At 39.3% G+C, this 22301-nt stretch overlaps 1 protein-coding gene across 1 annotated transcript in view; it reads right to left on the reverse strand.

Annotated features, from left to right (window-relative positions):
- IFT140 (intraflagellar transport 140) overlaps positions 1-22301 on the reverse strand; it is an 85986-nt gene that overhangs the window by 61431 nt on the left and 2254 nt on the right. Inside the window, 10 exon segments of the mRNA XM_010568557.1 lie at positions 624-751; positions 1612-1703; positions 3210-3282; positions 3646-3849; positions 9764-9912; positions 10731-10837; positions 12001-12092; positions 13217-13392; positions 18163-18305; positions 18974-19095. Coding sequence (XP_010566859.1) covers positions 624-751; positions 1612-1703; positions 3210-3282; positions 3646-3849; positions 9764-9912; positions 10731-10837; positions 12001-12092; positions 13217-13392; positions 18163-18305; positions 18974-19095 — 1286 coding nt within the window.

Below are 22301 nucleotides of genomic sequence, written 5' to 3' on the forward strand. Positions count from 1 at the left end.
GCTACCAAAACCTTGCCACACAAAGCCAATACACAGATAAATTTTTGAACTGAAAGTCATGTCAGACACATCTCTCTTTCATGCCACAGCTGCTTGTCAGCAGGGGAATGCACAGTAAAGTCTGAACAAAGTCAAGTAAACTTCTCTCTTAACCTTAACAGAAGGAAGAACAGACTGTCCACAATTCTAGGTTCACTTCCTCCATGGATTCACTGAACCAAGTTGGTTGATTTATGAGGAGATATGACACCCAGCTTTTTTTTTTTTTATTTATTTCAACTCTTCTGAGATTAAGGTCTTGGTCAAGTTCTCAGCAGAAACATATGACTTCCTTGTCTTGATCCTCCATAAATTCTCTACCCACTTTCAAATAGACACAAATATCTCTCACAATATCCTCTTTTAAGAATTATTATTGTTACTTATCCCATGACTTGTCTAATAATTCTGTGGCTCTTCCCTTTCTTTAGGGATAGGCCATCAGTTCACATACGCTGCATGTATTTTCTCAAGATTCAAAGTGACTATTACTTTTCATCAGATCAAAACCAACTAAAGATTCCCCCTCCCCACAAAATATATGCTCAATTATAAACAGATGCTTTTAAGAGGCTTATTAATACCTGCGGGAGAGATCAAAGATTTTAAAGTGAGCCAAATCAGTTCCCACAGCCAGGAAATTTCCGCAGACGTCCAAGAGGCATGGATTCCCCTCTGCTTCGGAGAACACCAGCAGCTGTTTAACTGTGCCCTGAGAGGAAATGTGTAACACCAGGTTGGTGTGTTCAGAGTCTAACTAGAAGGAACTTATTTAGTCATGAAGTTAAGTAACTAACTGCTGAACTTCTATGTTAGACAAACCACTACCAGCAAAACAAGAGAAACTACACACACACGCAGTCTTTACAAATGCAATCTGTGCTTCAGGTGGAAAACTGGATGTACAGCCTCCAAAAAAGTCAAAATTTAGAGGTATCCTTCTGTAACAATTTCCTCTTCAATAATACAACTTTTTCCAACTAAGAGGGATACAGAAATATAGGTCCCTGAAGGTCCTTTAATATACAGCTGCAAAAATAAATATATGAATGAAATCAGTCCTTGTTGTGATAAATCCCATCCATTCTTAAATATAATATTTATTTCCTAAGTAAAATATGTATCATAGAACTCTGATAATCAGATTTCTCTTTTTGTTTCTTGTGGACTAGCAGAGGCTGCAAAGGTTAAGCAAAAGATTTTTCAGGAACACACAGAATGTGCAGGGGGTATCTTTCATTATCCCATAAGAATATTCAGTATGTTCATCTTCCTGCCAGTAATATACATATCCAACCTGCACGCAATTTTGATCCTCTTAAAGTCTGGCCCTTACAGAATTTGTTTTCTTTTATAAATACTTATTAGTTACAGTGCAGTAGCATTTAGTGACAGACTTTTTAAAGGACACAAAATATCAAAGATCTTTCTGCTGAAATACTCAAAATATTTTTTCTATGCCAAAGGTGGAGTTAATAGATTTACAGAACATCCACTTAACTTCTAAGCTGTAACACCAACTTTGAAAACAATAAGGCGTATTTGTCACTTCATTGTTTCATCAGCCCTTACCTGCCAGGTGCGGACCTGGACGCGATACGGCTCAACTGTATACAGATTTTCTCCATGCACGGACAGAACTGGAGAGTCACAAAGAAAAGAGCCTGGAACAATCACAATAAAGCCATCATTACAGTAAACAGATTTTTAGAAAAGGAAAAACACCCCAGGAATTTTGACAAAGCATTCAATTTCCACTATCTTGCACCAAATCCATTTTTCAATCCATCAGTCTCTACTGATTCCCAAACTCCTTGGTGTCGCAGCCTTCTTCCATTCTGCCATTACAACCAAAAGCTGGAGCTCCTACTGAAAACAGGTTTTTTGTACACTCTGTCCATGAAAACAAGTGGGAGAGGAAGGGAAAAAGAGTTGATATGGGGACTGAAGGAAAGAAAAAGAGTAATGCAATGTGAGGTTCTGTTAAGAGAATTCACTCCTTCCTTCATTGAACTACAACTGAAGAGTGATAAAGGAATCTCTGTCAGAAGAGTGGCTCTTAAATAATTTCATGAGTGTTGTAGACTGCTGGGACCTTGGTAGCAGTAATGCTTTGATTCAGCATGGGAAAGTTATAAAATAAATGAGTGAATATAGACAAGATAAGCCACTTCTCAGAAAACACTTAATGGTTGTGAAAATACAAAGCCTAAACTCTCAAGATTTTGCATGGGATTGATGGAATTCTGCATAACCTGTTTCTCAAGGCAGAAATATTTAGGGAGAATTAATCATAGAAAAAACTAATTTACTTCACTTAGCTGTATATATAGCAGTTTATGGAACAGATTTTCCTGACAGCTGGGACTAAAACCCACTCCTTCCCAGTTCCTATGTAAGTGCTGTGTAACCTTGATTACACCTTCTCCCAAGCAAAATAGAAAAGCCATCAATAGCCATCATCATGACCTATCTGTAAAAGGCAACAGGAGCTATGGGATACAAAAGTAGGAAAACAATTCTGTTCTCGATCAACTGTTGGAATGATTTACCTAAAAGATACAAAAAAGCAGCCTTATCATCACATCACATTTTGTGCAAGGCCCTATATGATATGCTAGCTCTGAAGGTACCTTTCAAGCCTAGGTGTGACAGTCAGGTATACGTCTAATCTGTGGGAAACAGCAACAAGACACTTGGTTTTGTTAAGGCCAGTCACACACTTGGATGCCTTAGGAACTCTATGAATAAAATACATTTAGTCTTTAGGTACTTCCAGGATTGGGTTGTAGCTGACCAGAGGTTAAGAGGATATATATATTTTAATTTTATGCCTACAGGTGCACATCACCTTCAGTTTTACCTCTGTTGCCACGCTGCTACTCATACAGAGGAATACCAACATATTCTGAGGTTAACCCACACATTATATCCCAGGATATTTAGTGAATAAAGCACAGATGTAGGAGTTGGCATTTGAGTTCTGGTTTTGCTGATGATTTTTATACCCTAATCTTTGTCTTGCAAAATGGCAATAGTGTCTAATTAGTGTTAATAATACTTTTTACTTTGCACTTATGATTACAGTCCATCAGCTATCATGAATGAAGACAACATATAACTTTGGAGGAAGAGAACCATTTCAACTCTGATCATTGTTTAAGTCCTACCTGCACTTCTGAAGGCATCTCCTGAGCACTCAAAGACAGTAACTTGCTTCCCGTTCCAGAATGCTACAGCATCCTAAAACAATCAAAAAAGCAAAAGAATACATACATTCAGTTTCTTTTGGAATCATACAGGATTCATGCAGCAACACAGCAAGACCTTCCACACAATAGCCACCATTTACTAGCTCCTCTGTGTGTTGGGTTGGAAGGCTTTTGGAAACCCCAAAGTTCTCTGGTCAGCACCTAGAGAATTACTGAGTCACTGTGCTCTCTGAAAAATCAGCTCCACCATGGCATCGTTGCTACTGTCACAATACTTCCGTAACACAATAAACTGAGTATCAGAGAAGGGTTATATTAAAGACTTAGAAAGTTTGGTCTCCATACACCCAGCTAAGCAACTGATCGAGCAAATAAATGAAAAAAACCAATTAACCTTAGTAGCGAAGACTCCATTAACATTCATATCAACACGAAGACTGTGTGTGGTTCCTGTGCTGAAGATGGTCACGTTAAACAGGTTGGGAGACACCTGTACAACAGCCACTTGCTGATGAAAATGAGACGATATGGCCTGCTCACTCAGGATCACCACAGAGCTGATGTTGTTCACTGCCAGCAGGTTTTTTCGGGATCCCCACTGCACACAATGGGAAGAGAAAAAAAAAACAAAGCACAACACACAATTTCATCTAAGATCTTGAACAGTCACAGCAATGTCCCAAGACAGATGGCAAGGGGTAGGATAGAATAAACATTTTTATACATATACAAAGTCCTACTATCTAAATACAACTATAGTCAATGACTAGGAATTATTACAGATTAAAACTACTATGTTTGTTACCCAGCTACTCAGACTCCCTTAGTCTAAGGGAGGAGCTGTTTTTTAAATTAAAACCACTTTTCTTCCCTGAGATATTATTGCACCACCTTACATTTACTACTGCAAGAGAGCATCACATATTTAAAGGGCTTAATAATGCTGCAATCTGTAAAAGCAAGTTGCATGCATAGTTTCTTTTTTGATTACCATATTCTTTTCTGCAGTTTTGATAACCCTTTCAGTCAATGTAGTTCAAATTCCCTAGCAAAGAATGTTAAATCGGATGAATAAATAAAGGAGTCCAAAAGTATCCTTCTCTCCTTATAGAAATAGAATGGTTTGGGATGTTCAACTACATGAGGCTGGTGAAAGCCCCGTCCAACCTGACCTTGAATGTTTCCAGGGATGAGGCATCGACCACCCCTCTGGGCAACCTGTGCCAGTGTTTCACCACCCTCAGCATAAAAAATTTCTTCCTTATATCTAATCTGAATCTACCCTCTTTTAGTTTAAAACCATTACCCCTTGTCCTGTCACTACAGGCCCTGCTAAAAAGTCTGTCCCCATCTCTCTCATAGCCCCCTTTAAGTACTGAAAGGTCACAAGGTCTCCACAGACCCTTCTCTTCTGCAGGCTGAACGACCCCAACTCTCTCAGCCTTTCCCCATAGGAGATGTGTTCCATCCCTCTGATCATTTTTGTGGCCTCCTCTGGACCAGCTCCAACAGTGTATTGATACCGGGGGTTGCGCCAACCCAGGTGCAGGACTTTGCACTTGGCTCTGTTGAACCTCATAAGGCTCACACAGGCCCACCTGTCAAGCCTGTCCAGGTCCCTCTGGATGGCATCCCATCCCTCAGGCATGTCAGCCACACCACACGGCTTGGTGTCGTCAGCAAACTTGCTGAGCGTGCACTCCGTCCCACTATGTCATTGATGAAAGTATTAGACAGTACTGGTCCCAGTACAGACACCTGAGGGGCACCACTCATCATTGATCTCTATCTAGACACTGCACAGTTGACCACTACCCTCTGGATGAGACCATGCAACCAATTCCTCATCCACTGAACAGTCCATCCATCAAATCCCTCTCTCTCCAATGTGGAGGGAAAGACATTGTGGGGGACCGTGTCAAAGGACTTGCAGAAGTCCAGAGAGATGACATCCGTAGCTATTTCCTTGTTCACTGATGTAGTCACTCCATCACAAAAGGTCACTAGGTTAGTCAGGTAAAACTTGCCCCTAGTGAAGGCATGCAGGCTGTCTTGAATCACCTCCCTGTCCTCCATGTGACTTACTTAGCATAGCTTCTAGGAGGATCTGTTCCATGATCTTCCCAGGCACAGACGTGAGGCTGACAGTTTGGTAGTTCCCAGGGTCCTCCTTTCTACCCTTTTTAAAAATGTGTGTAATGTTCCCCTTTTTCCAGTCACCAGGGATGTCACCTGACTGCCATGACTTTTCAAATATCATGGACATTGGCTCGGCAACTACATCAGCCAATTCCCTCAGGACTCTGGGATGCATCTCATCAGGTCCCATAGACTTACGGATGTTCAGGTTCTTCAGGTGGTCATGAACCTGATCTTCTCTTACAGTGGAAGGGACTTTGCTCCCCCAGTCCCTGCCTTGAGGTCCATCAACTCAAGAGCTACGGGAAGAGAGGCTGCCAGTGAATACTGTGGCAAAAAAGTTGAGTAACTCAGCCTTCTCTTTGTCCATTGTTCATCAGTCATGTTCATCAGTGGGGGGTATGCTTTCTTTGACCTTCCTTTTCTGGCTGACATACCTATGGAAGCCCTTCTTATTATTCTTTGCATCCCTTGCCACATTCAGCTCCAGCTGTGCCTTGGCCTTCCTGACTCCATCCCTACACAACCAGGCAGCATCCCTACACTTCCCACAATACCTGTCCCTGCTTCCACTGCCTGTGCATTTCCTTCTTGCCCTTTAGTTTGACCAGCAGGTCTTGACTCATCCATGCTGGTCTCTTGCCTTCTTTTCCTGATTTCTTACACATAGGGATTGAGAGCTCTTGTGCTCCATGGAAGGCATCCTTAAAGATCTGCCACCTCTGTTCTGCTCCCTCATCCCAGAGGGCAGTTTCCCAGGGCATCCTATTGACTAACTCCTTGAACAGAATTTTGCTTTCCTAAAATTCAGGGTCCTGACTTTACTCTTCACCTGTCCCATACCCCTCAGGACTGTGAGCTCCGCCAGTGCACGATCACCGCAGGCCAGGCTGCCTCCAATCTCGACATCTCTGATTAGTTCACTTGCGTTAGGGATCAACAGGTCCAGTATCACATCGCCCTGTGGTAGGGCTGTCTATTACCTGGCTTAAGAAGTTATCCTCAATGCTCTCCAGGAGTCTCCTGGATTGCCTACAACTCACTGTGCTACTTTTCCAGATGTCGGGGTGGTTGAAGTTCCCCAGCAGGATGAGAGCCTGCAAGCGTGATGCCTGCTGTAGCTGGAGTAAGAAGGCTTCGTCAATAGGCTCCCCTTGATCAGGCAGCCTGTAGTAAACACCAACTACAAAGTTCCCTTTGTTGCTTTGAATTAGAATCCTTACCCATGAGCTTTCAACCTTCTCATGGTTATTCTTCAGAGACAGCTCTTCACAATCTATCCATTTCTTGATGTAGAGGGCAACCCCTCTGCCCCTCCTTCCTCACTTGTCCCTTCTGAACAGCCTGCAGCCATCGATAGCCACACTCCAATCATGGGATTTGTCCCACCAAATTTCAGTAATGGCAGCTAGCTTTCTAGCTGCTCGCAGCTTTCTAGCAGCGTGGTGGCTTCCAACTCACTTCTCCTGGAAGAGTCTCCATGTTCCAGCTAACTCTTCTTCAGTGAGTTCTATGAAGGTTATCTTTCCCTTCTTTTAAAACTGAAAAATAGCACCTACACAGACCAATTCTAGAACTGAAAATACCTTACAAAATTCAATGGGAGAAAGATAAAAACTGTTTCCAAGATGGCTTGCAAAGACACAGTTTCTAACATGCAGCTGATGAATTCTATTATTAAAGAGAAAGTAATGCTCCCATTTTCATTTATTTCTCTTTATATTCATAGTTAAACAAGCATGTCTGACATTATTTATGTTTATTCCTACCAAAGGATGATTCTTGTCAGAAAGCATTGTGGCAACCAGCTGACTACACGTGAACTCTTCACACATACCATGTTAGCCAGAAGCGATCTAAACTCCAGTCTGGAAGCTATAGTTACACATGGGGGTGCAGGGGTGCTACATCCGAGCTACCACACACCATCAATAATGTTCCTTGATAAGCACAGTCCATAGTTCACTGCACAGCTTCAGCACAGGAGCTCCCTCAGGGCTGGGCCAGGGAGCTGGAAGAGGGGTTTGGGGTTGGTTTTTTTTTTGTGTGTGTGTGGTGGGGGTAATCTACCAGAGACCATTCATACAGACATACTTTCATGGGCTAGATCAATTATAAAGTTTGTCAGAGCTGCAGAAAATCCCTTTGAAGTCCAAGAACTTCTCTGTCCCTGCACAACTGATAAGCTCTATAAACTCTAGGGATATGCCAAGTCTCTAAGGTCTCTGCTTCCCTCAAAGTTATTTGAGGTTTCATATTAATTTCCTGACATACTGATATTTCTGTGGCTATACCTTTCCAACAACACTGATTTAAGTAGCTGTGTTTGGAAATAATTTCATTTTTTTCAAGAGCATGATCTAAGAAAAAAAGCTATTATGCATGGTTTGTTTGGGGGTTTCTTTTTAATGGCACTTATTTACAATTAACTAGATGCAATGCTGCACAACAGATGAGCTAGAGTGCATTTCCCAACCACCTCTCTTTTGAAGCCACCATATCAGGTTGATTGGCAAGGAGTCAAATGAAGTTATTGCTGCCCTTTCACCTCACCATGGTATACGGCCTTCTATTCTGAGTTCTTCATGGTAATATACAAAAAGGCTTTTATAGGAATTACCAAAAGATTCCACATGTAAATTTTTAAAGTCTTTTACAAAGTATTTTTCTGAATGCAGGGATTACAATAAAAAATAATCTAGAGTTTCCATAATTAAAGACAGCTTTATAACATGAGATAAAAATGCACTGATTGTTGAGAATTGTTTGGCAATGCTTTTTTTTATGCTAACAAACATTGGGAACAAGGTGCTATTTCTGGACAGCGCTCCATATCCTGTTATCTGGAAAATGCTTGAATGGTCAGGCTGACAGAAACACCTATATCTCTTCCCTTCCCTCAACTTCCTAGCAGATGTATGATATACTAATGGCACATGCTATTTCCTATATCCTGGACCTTTTGTTACTGAAGCATCTTAACAAAAGATTTGGGTTCTCCACTTTAATTGTACTAATGTTTTAATTTCGTAAGTAGGACTTTGATACAGACCCTCGTTACATGCCAACCCAGAGCAAGCAAATGCCATTGCTTTTTCAATACTTTCCATTCTTATGTGAAAACAGAATAAAAGAAAACATAAAATTACTTTCTCTTGAAAGGCACCAGATATATTTGTTTGATTTTCGTTCCTTCCAAAAAATAATGGGTAATGTTCTCACATATTAAGCACAGCACCAGAATAATCTAAGTTATAACAGAAACTCTAAAAAAACTGGAAAAAACTTAATAATAGGGTATAGCAAACAAACAAAACAAAAAATGCTGGAGAACCTAAAAGCACAAGCTTTGCCTTTTGGGAGAATGGTGGTGGTCAAAAAAGCGAACTGTTTGTTAATGTAAAAGTTTTTAAATTTAAATTTATAATTGTAACACTCAGCATTTCTCTTGCATGTATCAAAATGCTAATAAGTATGAATGACAGTGTTTAAGCTTACTGTGACAAATGAAAATACTTCAAATAAAAATGCTGCACCCTGACACTTAACAGACAATGGGTTAAAAAATAAATATTATAATGCTATGTATTGTCATAAGCTTCAGCATAAAAAATATTGTAAATAACAGTAGAAATGTTTTAAAGCATTGGTTTTGCAAAAACTTGTAAAAGAAAACTTACCATCCACATCTAGTCTGACAGTCACACATAAAAATATTATCTAGTAAACAAGAAACATTTTCTGACAAAAAAGCAGCTGAAAACATCATTTTGTATAAAAACATAGCATTCCCTTCTAGATGACACATCATCTTACAAAAAAATATTTGATTGTAAATACATCGTTTTATTTTTGCAACTACCAGTAGGAGCAAACTTTATGTTGAGAAAGTGACTAAAAAGAAGAAAATTATCTACAAATAAATAATGCATTTCGTCAGATTTTCTTGCTCGCTTTATGTCAGTTTGACATTTCTGACAATCTATCTTTTCCAGAAAATAATTTCAGGGTGCTGAATCCATAGGGTTTGTCAATGAGACATGTAATGGAGAGATGTTTGGATTTAAGGATGCCATGACTGCTAATTCTCCCAGGCAGAGAGATGTATTTGCATTTCAGTGAGTTATCTTGCTGAGCATTTCAACCCTGCCTGTAACAGAATAGATACAAACAGGTAACATTTCTGCCCATTTCAATTTTAAAAATTACTTGATACTGATGAGTTTTCCTCCTTCTTCTGAAGGAGGACCAGCCTCTACTGGTGCACATATCTGTATGATAGCGATCATATTCATCTGTTTCACAAAGATGATATATTCATCTAATGTTTGTGAAGTCCTACTAACATGCAAGAAGACTCTTTCCTGTCTTACCTTTATCTGAGTGACATTTCCTTCAAGTTCAGTAGGTGCCTGGAGCTTCCACTTCTCCTTGCCCTCCAAAGCCCGTATGCTCTGATCAGATCCTGATGCTTTCCTCCACATAGCTATTCTCCCTTTGTTAGTACCAGCTGCTAAGAGACCTGCCATTCACAAACCTTTTAGGCATTCCATATCTTAAACACCAGAAAAACAAACCCACATTATACAAAGTAGCAGGCAGCCTAGCTCTGGTTCTAAGGTACTGAAAAGCCTTCAGCTAGCAGCATCCACTTCTTTGCCTTCCTGCAAACCAGCATCCTAGTTCTGAACTGAAGTAACTTTCTGGAGAAACAATGGGAGAAGTTTCACATGGCAAGGCCTGTTTTCCAAGCTACCAGGTGAAGTTATCTTCTAAATGTATCAGACAATTATTTCATTTTAACCATTTATTTTTGAATAGCTGGTTTTGTAGTCACCATGGGCAAGTCACCATGGGCAAGTCACCATTGAAAACCATTGTAGCAGACGCTAGCTATGCCTACACTGGCAAACAAGGTGACGCATAGGAGTAGCTCTGTAGAAAACATCAGTTTTAAGAACCTGATGTCCATGCTATACATGTTTGGTGAGTTCTACTTTGCATTAGCTCTAGTGCAGGCTTGTAGACTGAATGCCCATAACACATTGGAGTGCATTAGCTGTACTCCAGGAGTATTTGTACCAGTTCCATGTCAAAGGGAATCCAGCTTGTGTGCCGGGAGACAACACCACACTGAGACAAAGTGTGGTGAGTATCGAATGATCTCATTGTACCTTCAAAAGCCCACTCCTGATCTGAACTAAAACGCTTCTACATCATGTGGTGTTACTGAAACCCTCAGTAACAAGACAAATATACTGAAATGGCTACAGGGTACTGAAGGCTGAGGTTTGACAAGGTTTAGGATCGAGAGATCACAGCTGCCATGTTATTTCGCACCTTTAGCACTGCAGTAAGAAATACAGTTGATACATTCTCCTCCCTCAAAGCCAAACTGCACATCTGGGGAGAGCACATAGTTCTCGTCTCGGTCCAAATCCCAGAACCTAAGGCACACAAAAGAAGAGTGTTAACAATGCTTTTCCTTCCAGGTGCCTTGCTAAACACAGTCAATAGGACACTGTACATGGCATTAATTTGCTGTTTCCATCATGCCCAGATCATTCAATTTTTAAAATTAAATTGCCAGCAGCTGCCTCTGGAATGTGAATTTCTTAATCTCCTTCCTTTTCCTTTGACTTCTTAATCTGCAGCATGTTTTGTGATATTCTCTTACAAAGAAAGGAGTCAGAAGCAAACACAGCTTTAAGAAAAAAAAAAAGAAAAGAAGTAAAGTTTAGGTGTGATTTTCCTCCTCCCTACTTATGCTTCCTCTTCCATTTTAAGAATATTCCTTGGTTAACTAGTAATCCTTTGGATTCCAGATGTATTTTCTAGAACTGAACACTCAAACACATTCCTTCTTGATACTTGGTCTTTATCACATTCTCACAAAATTAACAGATGATTTTGTCTGATAGTAGCAGATAGAGTCTCAAGAAAGTGGACTACTGTTGCTAATGGAACACCCCAAAAAAAGTTAGAGGAAACAGGTAGAGCAAATCATGGTAAAGACAGGAAAAAAAAGACTTAATACCTTTTTTAAAAAGATGCAAAAAGATAAAAACTACAGAACATGGTACTGCAGCAGCATGGCAAAGTAACATACTTGGTTTAAAGAATTATGGACAGAAGTAACTGAAATACTTGACATATTACAGTAACAGAGAAACATCCTGAAAAGCAAGCACTTTTTTTTCCTGTTGCTGATGCTATGACTATCCTGAGAATCAGACAGTAACAATGGAAAGAACATCAGAGTGGCTATCTTCTTCATGCAAAAATCCCACATGGATATACTTTCCTAAGAAATCAATAACAGCACTCAGAAAGGAACAGGTTTGGGTAGTACTGCCTGACAAAACAAAATACGGATATATATATAAACAAAGAAAGATACAGAGAATTCATTTTTCTCCTCAAGGAAACAGATTTCATTTCATTTCTCTATTTATTTTGAGAAACAAAATTAGAAAATATTGGGAGTTTTTTCATTATTACTTAAAAAACCCCAAACAATGCAGTAAAATATTCAGTGCACTGCAGACCATAAACCTTTAGCTGGTACTTCTCATGGGCAGCCATAACAGCTTTAAAACAGGATTCTTACCTGATGACTGTCTCGCCTAGTGCTGTAACAACAAGGCTATGGTCTATTAAAATGATGTCTGCAGAATGACCTGTCTTCCCACTCAACTTCACCTGTTAACCGTAAGTAAATAAATAAATTTACAGAAGGTAGGAGGAACACACTGAAAGACAATAAGCATCTGAATTGCCTAGATTGGCTAAAAAATTAAAATATAAGAATAACTAGACCTGTCTGTCAGTTCAGATAGACCAGTAATTTCTCTCAGACAGTGATCACCACTAAATGCATCAAGTATATGATGTATAAATTTACTAAAAGAAACCTTGTAGTGGGTTAAGTAGGTAAGGAGCAGTTTTTTCTCTTGTACTAGACCTTCTCTTAGAACTCAATAAAGATTGCTTTAAAATGTAAAATAACAAATCTTACTTCTAGTCAAAAATAAGTAACGATTAATAAGAAGTGGACACACCTGTAACATACAAGTGCCCAGTCTTTTTCAATCTTAGATAAAAAGAAAAAAGAAAAAAAAAATATCTTAGGAAGGTGAAGGTTTGGGTTCCATCACCCCAAGCAGTATTCTCCAACAGTACAGTATTTTATTTGAGCCAAGGTGATTATAAGTCCTGGATGAAGTCAGTTTGGTTTTTGTACCTATACAATAATATTTGGGTCACTACGTTATTATTGTGATTCTGCAGCTTGTGGGTTGTTATTTTTTAAAAGCTTCCTAGCCTTTGCAGCTGTGAAGAACACTTTCACAATATGAGAACTAAACCATCTTTCAGATTTGCAGACAAAGACAGTAACACTAAGAGGAGGTACTGCTCCTACTAATCTGAAAGACAAGACAGCTCTAAGCGACTGATGATAATAAAATTGAGGACACCGACTATCAGCTATTTATTCACAAGACATTTTAACAAGTATTTGATTATACTGTTCAATTCTTGTCTAATTCACTAAGACAAGGTAAATGAAGTGTAGAAGTATTAACATAGGGTCAAAATGAAAGAAACTAAGGAAAAACAGGAAGGCAAGATGAAAACCATCTTTCCAAGTTCAGTAACACACCACTCCACTTTTAAATGAGCATATATTTGCTCATCAAGGTATTATCTGAGAAAAAAAAAAAAGAGTTGATTCATTTGTAAGCAAAAAAGTGATAATCAAAAAACTCTAACAAATACTTATAAAGATTAAACATTGCAACTTTACCCTGTAGTCTAACTCTTACCTTCATGAGCTCTTCTGCCTCTCCCTCAAGAGTAACTGCATGCAAGGACAACTGCAGATTCTCTGTTATTACAAGTAAAACATCTCTTTTCTCCATGAACAGAAGCTTTTGGACCAGACTGTCTGTGGACAATACATGCCTTGTCTTTCCTTTCTCATTCACGTAATGCACAGAACCTGTAGTACATACAAACAAGGTATGGCTTTTAGTTAACAGGTTTTCGCTACAAAAATCAAAGTTGCTGCTTTCTACCTTAATAAAATATTCCTCAAGTGCTGAAGAAGTAAAAATAACCACCACTCTTTTGTCTTCTAGCTTGTCTCAAGATACAGACTACAATAGTTGACCAGAGCAATAAACCAAAACTTACTCCCTTTTTCCCTATCTAGGAAATTCAGAGGGGAATAATTTAAATGCCATCATTTAAATAATTTTAAACTACAAATAAACTTTCTGCATATGTATGCATGAATGATGGCTTCTGAAATCTTCATTATTGTTAATAATTTGTAAAAGAAGAACAGCAGCTAAGTATTGGTACAATTTACAGCAGAACCTAGATTATAGAAAACTGTGGATATGAAGTTCTTCATTGTTTAGAAACACTCCACCATACACACTAAATACAGCTTTTCTACATTAATTTCACAAGCAAACGGGATAAAGTCTTTCTAAGAACACTGACAACATAGTGTGTCACTTGGCAACTACAGCACCTTATCAACATTTGAAAAGGCATTATCATTTCATTAAATTGTAATACTGTATAAATCATGCACAGGTCTACCCAGTGAAAAAAACCTAGAATTAGCGTAGCAGTTTGCAAATGGTATTACAGAAAGTACCCCAACAAATGAAGTCATCGAAATATGACAGATCTCATGGCACACACATATACATAATTTCTTAGCAAATCATGATATTATATAAATGTGGCATTTCAAACCAGCGCAAATCAGAAAACGCTATGAAATGAAGTAATACTTTTCCCCAAAAGCTGAAGCAGAAGACACGAATGTATAAGAACGAACATTAAGGATCCATGCTAAAATGTCGTACCTGTGATGTAGCTAACTAAAAAGAATGTTTTAATTTCCAAAACTCTTGCAAATATATTATCATCCTCTACGTTCCAACTACATAAAAATAATTCAAAATCCTCTCCCACCTCCTCCCACACTGTTTCATTGTCTCCCTGAAATAAAACACTGAACCAATAACTTCATCTCTCTTGTTAAATCACAGAACAGTTTTGGTTGGAAGGGTGTCGTGGTTTAAGCCCAGCCGGAAACAAAACACCACGAGGCTGCTCACTCACTCCTCCCCCACGGTAGGATGGGGAGGAAAAAGTACAACAAAAAGCTTGTGGATCAAGACAAGGACAAGGAGAGATCACCCACCACTTATGGTTATGGGCAAAAACCAGACTCAACTTGGGGAAAAAAAACAGAATCAATTTAATTTGTCACCAATCAAACCAAAAAAAAAAGATAATGGGAAGTAAAACCAAATCTTAAATCACCTTCCCCCACCCCTCCCTCCTTCCTGGGCTCAACTCCACTTCCGATTTCTCCACCTCCTCCCCCCGGTGGTGCAGGTGGAAGGGGAATGGGGCTTGGGGTCAGTTCATCCCACCTTGTCTCTGCCACTCCTTCCTCCTCAGGGGGGAGGACTCCTCACTCTTCCCCTGCTCCAGTGTGGGGTCCCTCCCACAGGAGACAGTCCTCCATGAACTTCTCTGGCATGCATCCTTCCCATGGGCTGCAGTCCTTCATGAACTGCTCCAGCGTGGGTCCTTTCCACGGGCCACAGTCTTTCAGGCACAGGCTGCTGCAGCACGGGCTTTCCCATGGAGTCTCGGCCATCTTCGGGGCATCTACCTCCTCCGGCATGGGGTCCTCCACAGGCTGCAGGTGGGCATCTGCTCCCCCGCTCACCTCCATGGGCTGCAGGGGGCCAGCCTGCCATCTCACCACAGGCTGCAGGGGCATCCTCTCCTCCGGTGCACCTCCTCCCCCTCCTTCTTCTTCACTGACCTCGGTGTCTGCATAGGTGTTTCTCTCACATTCCACTCCCTTCCCCGCTGCATGTTCCCCTTCTCTGTGTAACCTAGTGTCTCACTACCCTCACAGTAAAGACTTTCTTCCTTATAACTAATATAGAACTACCCTCTGCCAGTTTAAAACTGTTACCCCTCGTCCTATCAGTACGGGCCCTGGTAAGATGTCTCCCTCCATCTTTCTGGTAAGCTCCCTTTAAGTACTGAAAGGCTGCTATAAGGTCTCCCTGGAGCCTTCTCTTTCCCAGGCTGAAGAACCCCAACTCTCAGCCTTTCTCATGGGAGAGGTTCTTCCAGCCCTTGGATCTTTTCCATGGCCTCCACCGGACCTGCTCTAACAGGTCCATGCCTTTTTTGTGCTGGGGACCCGAGAGCTGGATGCAGTACTGCAGGTGGGGTCTCACCAGAGCAGAGTAGAGGGGCAAGCTCCCCTCCCTCGACCTGCTGGCCATGCTGCTTTTAATGCAGCCCAGGACACAATGGACCTTGTGGGCTGCGAGTGCACATTGCCAGCTCACATCCAGTTTTTCATCCACTAGTACCCTCAATTCCTTCTCCACAGGGCTGCTCTCAATCCATTCATCCCCCAGCCTGTACTGATACTGGGGATTGTTGGGATAGTTCTCCAATGTAGCATTTTCTACCACACCGATACCCATTTATTGTAGTAATACTTTGCAGTAATCAATCATCTACTGAATCTCACGTTTAAGGGATGTTTTACAAGAAACGGACAATCCCTTAATTTTATTTGCCATCTGAAATTGTTTCATAAGTTAAATTAACCTTCTGTACTTGAATATTACCATACAAAGTATCAGGTATTGCACAGATAACACTACCACTATTCTGAAGCTATTTAGGTGGTTAGAAAAAGGGTTCTAGCTTTCCAAGTAACTTTGAGAAAGTTTTCACACTGTATCACACAAGAGACTAATCTCAAAAGTTAACAAATCTGAGCTAATTGAGTAGAGCAAATAACTCTGAGACTCCAAAGACAAAAAGCAGCAGAAAGTGTATGCTGATTAGGAAATACAAAAAGGACCAGAAGGGAATTATTACTCATGACCTGAAAGGTCTGCAGTGAAGACAAACAAGGGCGCATTCAGTAAAAATATCAGGATGACTTCCACTATTCAGGTTATGCTCTAATACCTGTGCCAGTGATCTCAAATGCTCAGAATGAAGATGATTCTTTGTGCTCATCGTTGCAAAACAACCTCCAAAAATTATCAGTTCAGGTATCCTCTCTTCAGATAAGCATCTCATGTAACATATTACCTGAACTGCATCTATTGTTTTACTGCAATGATGGGTGTTTTGGAAGCATCAAAAAATATCTAGACTAATAAATACTCGAAACTTAGGAGGTTTTTTTGTTTTGTTTCAAGCTTTTTTGAGGAGCTTAATTGTTTATTTAGTTTTGCTTTTGCTCTATTGTTTTTAGTCAAATATCTGTTGAGATATTTAAAAGAATGCAATAAGAATTTATTTTTTTTTAATTCATTTTTATTGAACAAGTTTGGTCTGAGAATCCATACTTTAGAGGAAATTTACAGGTCACATTTAAACACTATGAAAACATTAACTGATTCTGAAGTTATGACAGATCACTAACTAGATTAAGAACTGGTTCCAAAATACATATGCCCAAATCAACATAAGCAATGAGACTGCTCAAAAGAAACAGTCTGTATCATTTGACTGAAATTTGAAAGGTTTGAACAGTAGGCTCAAGAAACAAGATGTGAAGCACAGCCACTTGCAAGATACAGAGTGTGTCCCTAGATGGAGCTGTGTACCACCACACCACTTGCTTTGAAGGTGAGGCTGGAACAAGCACAGATACTCAAAGAGTCTCTCCTTGTACGTTTAAGTGCCCTGTACCCCCTTTTCATTTAAATGGTTCATATATCTAGTAAAGAGGCCTGTAACTCACAAATCGAATGAAGGTACAGCCCTCTGTTCTGCAAAACAAACATACAGCTGGACAATGCCACTGCTGCAATAATACATAAGCTATACTGGTGTAAGTGATGGGTCTCATTCTTGATAACATAAACACTGAATCAAAATGTAATTGAGCTGCAGAACTAGCATAACTTAAATGTTTTTCAGAGTAGTTAACACTGGAATCGAGAGGATTACATACTCGAATTGCCTACCAGAAACATACTCATTACAATATTTGTCACACACATTCTGGCTCCAGTCCAAAGAGTTAGCAGGTTAGAGATAGAAGGCATCATGAGAACAACTGGGATAGAAGCACATGAGCTCGGAGGAAACTAGTACCCAGAACAGTAAAAAGAACAGCAAAAGACAAATAGCAGGGAAGAAATTATATTAGGAAGAAAACTAACAAAACAGATACTCAGACTTTTTTGCTTCCTTAGACTGAAGCATCATTTCAAAGCATGAGAAAAAAGTGAAAAAGTAAATCAATAATTTACTTTAAAAGGTATGTTCTAGCAGCAGTTGCCTGTTTCTAGAAAAAAAAAAACCAAACCAAAACCACAACACATGCATTATTTTGAAGCTTTGCACAAAATCCTGACAACTTCTAATTTTATTTACACTTAGCTGTTGGAGATCGCTTTCCTTACACTCACTTCTTTCGGAACCTGACTAATTCAATACCTATGGTGTCCTTTTAAGAAAGTACTCACCCTGAAGATGCTAAGATTTTAACAGTTTATTAATTTCTTCTTACCAAACAATCTTCAACTCCTATGAATACTCTATCCTGTTGGATATATGAATATGAGGATATATGGATATACTCTAGATGATGGATATATGAAAATAGGACTATCGTGCACTGAGCTATTTTGAAGCATTAAGGAAACAAATTTCCATCAGACTGGAAAAGTGGTTTTGCTCTTACCATCTGTCAAAGTGATAAAGAAGGAGAGTCCTTCCTGGAGTCCCATTTTCAGAGGTGCTCCTGTTCCAGCTTTTCTCCAGTTAAACTTATCCAAGGCCTTCTCATCACCACTCACAGCTGCTTTTGCCAGCTGTACAAAGTCCCTGCAAACAGCGATACTTAATTTCCAATTCCGTACATAAGAGTACTCTCTATCTCAAAGAACAGATGAGTCGTTAATAAAACACATTGTAAAGAGAGAATAAAGATGTTTCATACACTGATTCGAAAAAGGACAAACTCAAAAAAGATAAAAAGTAAAATTTTAGTACTAGTTTTCATTTGCATTGTTCCACCTGTTCTTCCATAAGCATCATTATTTTTACAGAGATGTAAAACAGAAGTGGCCCACACAAGGAAAATTCTTTTTTATTACTAGAGCTGTTCCCTATTTCTTGCTTGGAGAGGAAATAAATAATAATGTTTAAGAAGTGACTTTTAATTTAATTATTCTTGCCAACAGATAGTTGTGTTTTTGGAGTGCTTTCTGCTTTTCACAATCAGCAACATTGCTAATTAGAAGAACTAAAGGAAGAAGAGTCAACAGCAACAGAGAGAAAGGTACGGACGAAAGGAAGAAGATCTGTTGCTGCATACAGGACACAAAGAGCCAGCTACTAGAGCAGGAGAGGAACTGGAAATAAAGGACAGTTAGGAGAAGAACTTTTTCTAGATATATTTAAAAAAAGGTTTGTCTGTGAGTAGGATTTTTTTTCTGTGGAACAAAAGAAAGACCTGGTCTACCAGCACTCTGACAGGGCACAATACTTACTCGCCAGGAGGAGGTGGTCGAAAGACACAGTGAGACAGACATTTTCCATACTCTTGTTTCAGCAGGGCAGGACCCTGCACTCTGCCTCGCTGGTCCATTCTCCATAGAACCAAGACACCATGCTAGAAAAAGACAAGAGTTAATTCATTACACTTTCCACACAGATGAGGATCCAGACTCCAACTACTCAGTGCACATAAAAATAAACATTGTCTTGACAGAGCAACACCTTTCCTTTCATTTAGTTGACACACAATTACTCCCACTTAAAACTAAGCCACAAGAAATAAGAATTATCTTTAACATTATATTATTTGCTCATTCAAAATCAATTATCTAAAAAAGCTTGTTGGTCATATCCATTCTTAGTAAAATGACACTGCCAGAGAAATTAAATGGAACAGCCTTGGTTTTCCTCTGCAAGCAGCATATGCAAATATTTTTTTAGGTGACTCCCTTTCCACTTTTTTCTTGCAAGTATTCCGATTGCTAAAAGAAAAGATATTGAAATAAAGGATAGTAAAGCATAAGATACACATCCCTGAGTAAGTGCATATAACACGGATATAGATGAGCATGAGTATATGATTAGACACATGTGAAGTCACAGGATACAGGTAACAGGGTACAGGTAACCTAAGGGAAAAATTTCAGAATTTCTAGGGTACACATTCAAGTACAAGAATTCATTTTTAGAAACAGAACTTAGTAACTAGAAGAATCATAGATGCTAAAGAAAGGAAGACTGGTTAGCTAATTAACTCAGCAGTGGTCAATATAAGTTGGCCATCAGAGCCTGGCACAGTTTCTGAAGGTAACACGCATTTTGCAGTGCCAGCTCAGAATGAGCACCAAACCCCTGGTGACTGGAAAGAATGGAGAAGGCAGAGAAGCAAAAAGACAGTTCAGCATGACATACACATTAACCATCCCAACAAACTGACTTATGTTACAGCTTCACAGCTGAAATTTTAAGATTATTATTATTATTTATTGTTGTTGTTATGTTAGTGCTTACGGAACCAAATTGCATTTGGATGCCCTCTGTGTAAGCATTACATGAAAAAACAGCAAAAATTTGCAATATCAAGTTCAATCTCATTTTATTTCATTAAGGTAGATAACAATAAAGTAGTATTATAATTTGCTCTATTTTTCTTTATTGTTTTCAATGGAGTGTGGTCTTTCTAGAAAAGTGAAAAAGACTAGTAGCAGTGGTACACTCTATAAACACTCTTCACAATCCTAACTAGAAGCCACATGAGATGCACCTGAGGCCTTCCAAGGTAACATTTCCTACTTTTTTTCCCCAAGAATCAAGGTTCTAACTTCTTTTCAGCAGTAAGATGATAATATTTATACCACCCAAAACTGTTCATTAAGTGCAATGCTGTCTCTTACAGCTTAAAGAATGTGACACAGCTGTGCATCTGTGAAACTGCTATACTCCTGTTCCAAGAGGCTACTTGCGGTTCATACAATGTTTGATGGTTACTTCTGGAAATCACAGGATCCCATGATCTGAAAGTTCATGTCCTGTTGGCTCCTCCTCTCACTTTTTCCTCAGCTTTAAATGTCACCAAATTCCAGGGATTCCAACTAAGAACATGTGCACCATTTATAAGCTGGAGGAAAAACCTGCAGCTTTATAAAGCTGCTTACCTTCCTTCCATCCCCTTCTGGATATCTCACCCTGTACCCAGATAACTTAGTTGCAAACTCAATTCCGAGTTTGGAACACATGAGACCAGAAACAAAAAAGCTCACTACCTGTTCTAAGTGTGACTGGTTGTAGAAAGGATGCAGAATTGGTCTGTTTTCAAATGGTATTTGAAAAGGACAAAGGACATCAACCTTATCATCTGTAAGATATACTCTTACCTGTATCTTCCCAATCATTCTTAAAAACTCAAATCTTTAGCTCCTTGTTATAAAGGCTATTTGCCTTATAAGTAGGCTTTCATTACAGAAAACACCTACATCCTTAGGATTCTTTTGTGTGATCAAAACCCAGAAGTCATCCATGTTATTTGTTACTTAAAACACAAATTAAGAGCTTCTGATTTTCACAGCATCCTATTCCAACTTTAAGAAGTTCTTTTCAAATAATTTTCTTGCAACTTGGGATTTATGACTGGATGTTCTCAGCTGAGCACTCTCAGTTATGAAGTCCCAGTGAAGATCAAACAGAAACTAATTCAGGGCCCAAATATTTGTCTTCTTTCTAAGGGTATTCCTCTGGTATGAACAGAGTATGACCCTGGCAGCACTCACCTAATAGAAGTTAACTGAATATAAACCTTCATGGGAAACATTTTAAAAATAAATTTAAAAGCTACTGAGAAAGACGTAGGAAACGAAGCATACCTATGCTGCACATCAGACCATGGTACAACAATGCTGAGTGCGCAACAACACAAGGGATGAGCAGGCCCACCCAGTGCAGTACAGGGCAGAGAAACCATCTTCGAGCTAGCCAAGATGCTGAAGCAGCTGCATGCTCAGCCTCACAAGCCTAGGCTCTGAGCAAGGCTGATTAGCTCAAGCTGGCCACTACACACACAGCTACAGGTTTTTAAGGACCCACATTTCATTGGCCAGGGACACCAGGGAGTACCTTGAACTGCACTCAACTGTGTGTTTCAATGTCTGCAGAGGGTAACACAGCTATTTTGCAATAATGAACTTTTCTGAGTTCAACTGTGCTGCTGTTCTATCTATTGAGGTTGGTCTTTCCAACTACAGCAATTGAAACTACCTGAAACTGAAGATCATTCTTGTCAATGCATGCAGAGGCTTTGTTTTGTCATGTTAAAGTATCTCCTTGAAACCACTGCTTATTCTGCTCTGATTAATACTCTCATCAGAGGAGCAGTTAGGATGAGTCTATAAAATTGTTAAATTTGCCTATAAGAATGGCTATATCTGTTTTAAGGTGACTTCATTACCATGATCTGACACCAAATAAATCAATTTGAAAAAAGTTTGTTCATAAATGTAGGGTTAACATAAGCTGTGGCTACATTAATGTATTATCTCCATATAAATGAGGCCTAAGTTATACTGTGCATCACCTTCTTTCGGTGCTTCTTTTGTCTGGGCAGTATTTTCTTTTTTCAAATAAAGAGGATAAATTTTGAATTTCTGTATTTCTGTCAAGTGCAGCAACAGAATTTTACAAACAACAATTTTAAATTGTATTTTCCTCTGACTAATGTAGGTAAGAATTCTCAAAGAGCAGAACTGAAATTCTTGGATGAGCATATATTTATATCAGGGAAAATAAAGAAAAAAAACAACTTTTTTTTTTTTCATTTGCTTATTCCAG

This window comes from Haliaeetus leucocephalus, unplaced genomic scaffold, assembly GCF_000737465.1.
Source record: "Haliaeetus leucocephalus isolate CR32 unplaced genomic scaffold, Haliaeetus_leucocephalus-4.0 Scaffold250, whole genome shotgun sequence".
Classification (NCBI taxonomy): Eukaryota; Metazoa; Chordata; class Aves; order Accipitriformes; family Accipitridae; genus Haliaeetus; species Haliaeetus leucocephalus.